Source organism: Glandiceps talaboti, chromosome 1 (genome assembly GCF_964340395.1).
Source record: "Glandiceps talaboti chromosome 1, keGlaTala1.1, whole genome shotgun sequence".
NCBI lineage: Eukaryota > Metazoa > Hemichordata > Enteropneusta > Spengelidae > Glandiceps > Glandiceps talaboti.
Genome location: NC_135549.1, coordinates 13282776 through 13290060, shown reverse-complemented (window position 1 = coordinate 13290060; position 7285 = coordinate 13282776). Strand labels below are relative to the sequence as shown.

Genomic DNA, 7285 nt, shown 5'->3' with positions numbered 1-7285 from the left:
ACAGCCTATCCAGTGTACATCATGGTGCTGCAATGGAAGAAAATAAATTGTCAATATCACACATTGATCTACTCTGACATGTAAAAGGAAATTAAGACAATCTGAACCCATCCTAATAGTGTTTACTAAACATTTCATATTTATTTACTGTCACAGTACAGAAAGTAACACTTGGTTATTGCTTATCAAAGATGTCTCAGTTAAATCTAATTATGTCATGACATTTTCTATCTAGGTAATTATAAATATATTTCCAAACATTTTGAAATAAAAATATGTTTATTTTAAAGACAAAATTAATATTATCCAAATTACAAACAATTTCAAATTCCTTAGGTAAATATCATAAATGAAAAATTTAAAGATTTTACTGTATATGCCCCCTTTTCTGGAATCCCTTTGGAATCCCAAAGGAATCCTATAGAACTATGGAAGTCTTATAGAAATCCTAAAGGACAGTGATATCAGATATGATAGAACTATTATAGTTCAAATAGTGGCTCAGGTTGGCCATCTTTAACATGTACACCTGCTGATCTAAATTCGTATGCCTAATTTTACTCACACATGTACAAAAGCATGCAAACACACACACACACACACACACACACACACACACACACACATACACACATACACACACACACACACACACACACACACACAATAAATAAAGAAAACAGACAACAGATTGACAGATTGTTTATGCCTTAAAACAATGTTTGCTCATTTACTCTGTAAACAAAGATAGACAAAAACTTTTATTAACCACCAAACACTGTATTATCAATCACAAAAACAATGATACAGACAGTAATTCCTAGCAAAGTGGTATTGTCTTTTTTTTTTGTTATGTTGACTCCCTTGTGATAATAATCTATTTTCATGATTTCTCCACCATGTCAGGACAAATGTATGATAACATAAGATAAAGTTCTTGCATGATCACATGGGGAGGCATGTGGACCTCGTTTTTGGCAGGATGTGACAAAACTAGATCCCAAATATCTAGGAATCGGACACCTATGCCACCAAAGACCCTACGGATCATTCTATTCATATCGTGATATATGTAGTTGGCACTATGTACTGACTGGACAGCATCAACGTTGTCCCTCGGATGTGCTAATTTTATGACGACAATAGCTTTGGGACACCTTTTCAACAATCTAAGAACAGCATATTTTGCTCCAAAGAGCCTGTCTAAATAAGCTCTAGTCGCCCAGGCTGCAAAATGGAAACATGAATTTAGAATTAGCACAGGTGTTGTTACAGAGCAATACTGTATCCTGTCAATGTAATCACCCTCAAATAACATGTTTTCAACTGACTGACTTGGAGAACCTGCTCTTAAAAAAACAAATTGAAATGTTATATTAGCATTACGCAAGTCAAGTGAATTTAGATTGTGGATTATTTGAAGTAAGGTTGAATCTCCATAGAAATACAAATGTTTTCCTAACAGACACTTCTCCATGTCTTCCTTCAGCCATTGTTGACTGCGACACATAAGTGGTACAAAGGTCAAATTGTCCTTCCAATAACCACTGGACAGTGCAATGGGAAGATCATGTTCACATGAAGGAAGCTCGGGTGACACATGTTCTTGGGCATCTAGAAAAATGAAAAAAATATTAAAGACATTCAAGATAAAACTACTTGTATAGTTTGATGGCCTGGTTACTAGACAGATGTGACTCTTCAAAATTAAATCTGTCTTTCATCTCATTTCTTACAGATTTTATATCCCCAAATGAATGCATAGTGAAAGGAAAAGTCCCTCAATCTTGACAAATTCAAAGAGTGTCATCGCAAAGAGATTATGGTATTGTGGCATTTAAGTGATGTCATCACCAGAGGCTTTCCCATAAACCTTTGCAGGAAGTACCTCAAAGAGTTGAACACATGTCACGTGCAGTAAGGCTTCTTTACAAGTTTTAAAAGTTGTGTAAGTTACTGAGTTTTATTTTGTCACCCAAAAATCATATGCAAGTTGATAGCAGTAATCAATACAAGTGTATAAAAGCAGAAATAAGCGGCAGCCCGAGTGAAATTTTTCTTAAAAGAATTGGTATTCTTACTATCAATTTTCACTTGAATCTGCTCTCCTTGGTTTTTTCTGTGTACAAAACAAAAAAAGAAAGAAACCAATACTAAAGAAACTGCATGTTCTACACTAAAGTGTTTTGATATCTGCATTTGATGTCTGCATCCGGGTCTGCATGCTGACACATTACTTCATTTAATTCAGACACTATACATATATTCAGTGTAGCATGTTCAGTTTCATATTGGTTTATGCGTGGTTGTATCAAACAGAGCCACTGAACGGTGACTTGAAACAGACTGTATCATGTGTCTCATTTGATATTATGACCCCGAGTCTATGAACATTCATTATTACATATGTACCAGAGATTACTTGCTACTAGTGCACACACATACTAGTAGTATTTTCACTGCTGTGCAATACGGAAAACATTTATTGCAAATGATATGCAAATGAGGACATGATCGTTCGCTACACACGAAATCACAAGATTGCGCTGTATGATTTTTATGATTTATTATGAAAATTTGCCGTTTCAGATATACATGTGTAATAATAACAGAATCCCATTCCAAGTGAGTTCCAGCGTGGGTACTCAGAGGTATTTGCAAGCTCATGAAACTTACAGGCGCCGGGAACACTGCAAGCACTCGTGCAAATACCCCAAGTACGCCATACTTGCACTCACGTACGTGTCATGGGGTTCTGTCATATTCTCGTGTTTACAAGTTTGTGCTTACCCACTGAAAAGATATGACACTCTTTCCATATCCTTTGCAGTGCTCGTCTCCATAGCATTAAGGTTATGGCTTGCACTGCTTAAAGTTTCACAAGACAATTTCTCTGGCTTCTCACAAATAAAGGCTGTTTTCCCCAATGACAGTGAATTGACATAGTAACACTTATCTTCCCAGATTCCTTCATTTATTATTGTACAATTTCTTAATTCAGTCTTCTCACCATCACTAAAGGTTGCTGTCCACACAATATGCATGTTGTCAAAGCTTCGTAAATAATTGAGGAATAAAATGCTTTCTCGATACGATATCAAGCTGACTCTTATAACTGCATCTCCCTTCCATCCAGCATAAAAATATATACTATATGTACCATTACCAAAATCTAATACCCTTCCAGCAGTTGATTTCTGAAGCATGACTGCCTGAAGAAAGTCACCTCCACGCAAACGTCTATTATCATATTCATCGTAGGATTCCATGACGACATGCACATAATCACCCTTTCTGACAACACTTTGCTCTGGAACAAGGAACAATCTGCAAAAAAAACACAAGCAGAGGATTTGTCATAGATAAAATGGAAAAGGAAAGACAGTACTATAGTGAAACAGATAAAAAGGAAGGCTGAAAATCACAGAGTGGTAGACAGAAAAAGTGCATCTGACAGTTTGTCGATGAGGGAGAGAGAAAGTGAGAATGAGATCACGCACAGAAGCCAGAAATGAGCAAGAAAGAACAGTATACTACTCCATGATGTACTAGGATGGGTGTGTAGAGGGAAGAATATATGTAGCACTATGTTCTTGGAAGTTGGAATGAATATTTATGTACCGGTAAAATGTCTTTATGTAATAGAGCCCTTGATCCATTTCAATTATCAAAGAGTTTTATGACCTGCATGTTATCTTCAGAAACCTTCAGCTTTTTCAAAAACTTTCAAACACTTGCAATTATTACTCTGTCGTGATACAACATTAGCATTTCAATGAATATATTACCACAACTATGATAATTCCAATTTAATATCAATATCTATGAAGTAATTATGCAATAAACAGAAAAGTACAGGTTTTACCAGATGTACATGTATGTATGCTTACTTTGATTTGGAGATTGAAAGTAATCCAAATGAACCATTTCCAGTTTCAAATGTTTTGATAGTTTCTGTCAAATTCCTCTCTAAGTTGCCATAGGACCACTCATATTCCTCAATGATGCTCTTCCACTCCATCCCAAAATGACTGTAATTCATATATGGAAATAAATCTGCCTGGAAAACTGACTCACTTTTCTCAGTAGCATGTGACTCATTTGGTCGAGTTAATATATCTTTAAATCCCACGACTGATGTTTTCTTAATTTGGGGAAATGCCATCTTTGTGATCCTCTTTGAAGGAAAAATAAAGTGAGAGTTAATGATCAATTTTTTCCCCCAGCAATATCACTTTACCACCAAACATTGACAAAAAATAGCACACAAAGAACAGAAACAAACTATATTGCAAATATGATCTCTAGTTTTTAAGTTGTTTTTATTGCTCTTGGCATGAACAAGTACATTTTTATGACATACTAAATAATGTAAAAAGGACAGTAACATTTTCAGTTTTCAAAATGTCCTGCTATGTAATTGTATATCTGGCAAATTCAAAATAATATGCTGTAATATACATATATCAAACCATCCTGCGATATTTACATGTATATCTGGCGTCTGGTAGTTCAAAATATCCTGCAATGTACACATACATCTGACAGATTCAAAATATCCTGCAATATATATATATGTATATCTGACATCCAAACTCCAAAAATGTACAAGAGGACATTTTAGTCACTGCTTATTTTGTGCTCTTTCTTCCCAGCGAAATAAGCAAAAAGAAGTCTCGAGTCAAAGTTTCCATGTTTACAGTTTATGTACATGTACATAAATAATGAGGTATCAGTAAGCACAAATAAAGGTTTTGTGGTACCAAAGTATTTTCACAAAAAATCGCTCTTATACGTTTATTACTGTACTCTTTTCATATAAAACAAACAAACAAGAAAAGTACCTGTAAATGCACTTACCATGTTTTCCAGAAGGACACCAGCAAAAAATACAATGACAAAAAATATACACTTTGTCTGAAAATTCAGCTTGTTTTGGGAGAATGACTTCATGTCAATAAACCAAACACTCCAATGATGAATAAATGCAACGTACACTCTGCTAAACGTATCAACATCCACACATTTCAGCATATGTCATGTTTAATCTCACTGCCAGACTAGTGACTATCGTCCCTAATCTTTTTAGGTATGTTGAGTGCCTTAGCTGCGAGAAGAGAGGGACAAGTCCCTCTAAAATAAAATATATAAAGGGATTAGGAATGATAGTCACGAGTCTGACAGCGAGACTAATGTACATGTACAGATAATGAATGAATTGATAGAAACATAATGAAAAGAAGAGTGTTCAGTATGCATACAGCTTTCATGTGGCTTCATGTTAAAATATTATCATAAATCACAGTGACACTGTATGCGTAGAAAAAAATAGTGCCAATGGCATTGTAGCACAACTGTACAGGTCTTTGTTTACGTCTATATGGTTACCTATCTGTGTTGTTACCTTTACCATATGCGAGTCATTACCTCCTGGGAGGTATTAAAAGGGGGATGTCTGTCTGTGTGTCTGTCATATGTCTATCTGTGTGTGTCTGTCTGTGTCATCATTTGCTTAAGAACGGCTGGCTCAATTATATTGAAATTTGGTACACACAATGTTTGGGGTAATGGCTAGACCTGATTAGTTTTTGAGCAAGATCTGTTCATGTTAATTAGAGAAATTTGCAAGCAATATCTCAAGACTGCATATTTCAATTTCAATATAATTTAGTATATTCGTTAAACATAACAAAGTGCATTTGTCCTATAAAATTTGTTGATGTACCTTACAGCGTTAATGAATAATTTGCATAACCAAATATCAATATATTCCTCCCAGTGGTTTTTGACTTTAACCCTTTCATGACTAGAGACGAGTTTTAAATAATATGGGGACCAAATTCATATGAATATTTTCATAATTACAATAATATTACTTTATTAGGAAGTAACATTTCTTTAATTCCAGTCTAAAATGAAGTTGATATATGCCAAAAACTTACATAAAACAAGAATTTTGTCCAAACAATTTTGGCGGGAATGTTTTCAGTATTGAATGGGTTAAGTTTCATTAAGTTTAAGTCACCCACAGATAGGCAGACAAATTGCTAGACTCGTTATCAGGTCTCATGTCTATAGCATGAATTAACCTGTTTTACTTCAGCTGTGCTAAAAACAGCGTTTCCAACAAACTTTAAACAGAGGTTAATCTCTGTGCCATGGACAGATAGATGGGATGTACCCCACAACAGATTTAATGATTTCATGACATCAACTTGATAAAACAATAACCTTTCATTCTAGGCTGAGACAGGAGAATCTCACATTTTTTTTACCCAAAATGCACATCTCTATGGTGATGACTTTCATTTGAACAATTTTCCATCTACGTAATGTCCCCACCAAATACCAACATGTAATCGCTTTGGCGGCTTTGACTTAAAGCTGTTCACACACACACACACATACATACACACAGACATTTCATCATGCCATTTAACTTAGCACTACTGAACCTTAGTTCAGTTGTGCTATAAAACTGAACAGCTTGGACATTATAACCTGCATAAATCATTAGATCTACCAGGCTGAGGAATATTTTTGGTCATTGCTGTATCTATTTATAATGTGATAGAACACATGTTACAGTACAATCATTCCATGATGATGTAGAGGTTGATGGCACTGGATTCCAAGGTCAAAACCTATACACTGTTTATACTGTGTCGGTTACATCCAAATCACTACAAGTAATTTCAGACTCATCACCAGACAGGAATAATCACTTTGAAAAAGCAATTTTTAAAACTTTTCTTGTATATATATACTCTGTCTAAACAAATATACATCACAAGAGTGATATTTGGATCAGTGGTGAACTATAGAAATAATATTAGATTTTGTCTATAGCTGTTTGATTTCATTCTGTTTTCTTAGACCGGTGTAACCTCCCCTAGGTTGGTATCCTATGTGCAAAACCTATTTCTTTGTAATATAAAAGATGAAAAATTTATAGAAATCAGTTTGAAGTATTTCTAAATCACTGCAAGGTATAAAGCAATATAACAATGGCATTTGCCACTTGAATGGTGTCCATATGTATCAAACTTTTGGAGATAAAAAGGCATAATTTGCTTTTCTATCACAAATATGGCTATCAATTTATAATACAGGTCAAGGTCATGAAATGAAAGTGACTTGCATATGCCTCACATAGTCAAACCCAAAAGTCATGATTAAAATATTATCACTTGAAATGTTTATTCAAAAAGCTACAAGATTTAACCATGAGAAGACTTTCAAGGCCAAAGGTCAAGGTCTTAAAAGAAAGCTTGTATATACCATT

At 34.7% G+C, this 7285-nt stretch overlaps 1 protein-coding gene across 1 annotated transcript; it reads right to left on the bottom strand.

The window, feature by feature from the left end:
- Nucleotides 1–827: 827 nt before the first annotated feature.
- On the bottom strand, nt 828–5193 carry LOC144440614 (NXPE family member 4-like). The gene is made up of 5 exons (XM_078130002.1): nt 4861–5193; nt 3891–4177; nt 2791–3327; nt 2082–2119; nt 828–1614 (listed from the first exon to the last, which is right to left on the bottom strand). The coding sequence occupies exons 1-5, from the start codon at nt 4951–4953 to the stop codon at nt 884–886; spliced, it is 1686 nt and encodes a 561-aa protein (XP_077986128.1). The 5' UTR covers nt 4954–5193; the 3' UTR covers nt 828–883.
- Between the last annotated feature and the right edge of the window lie 2092 nt (nt 5194–7285).

Bases quoted from the DNA above. Each gene is read 5' to 3' on its own strand.
- LOC144440614 (XM_078130002.1), bottom strand. From the start codon at position 4,953: ATGAAGTCATTCTCCCAAAACAAGCTGAATTTTCAGACAAAGTGTATA. The intron at 3,328-3,890 runs GTAAGCATACAT...TTTTTTTTGCAG, and splicing joins CTTTCAATCTCCAAATCAAA to ATTGTTCCTTGTTCCAGAGC. The intron at 2,120-2,790 runs GTAAGCACAAAC...TTTTGTACACAG, and splicing joins GTGTCATATCTTTTCAGTGG to AAAAAACCAAGGAGAGCAGA.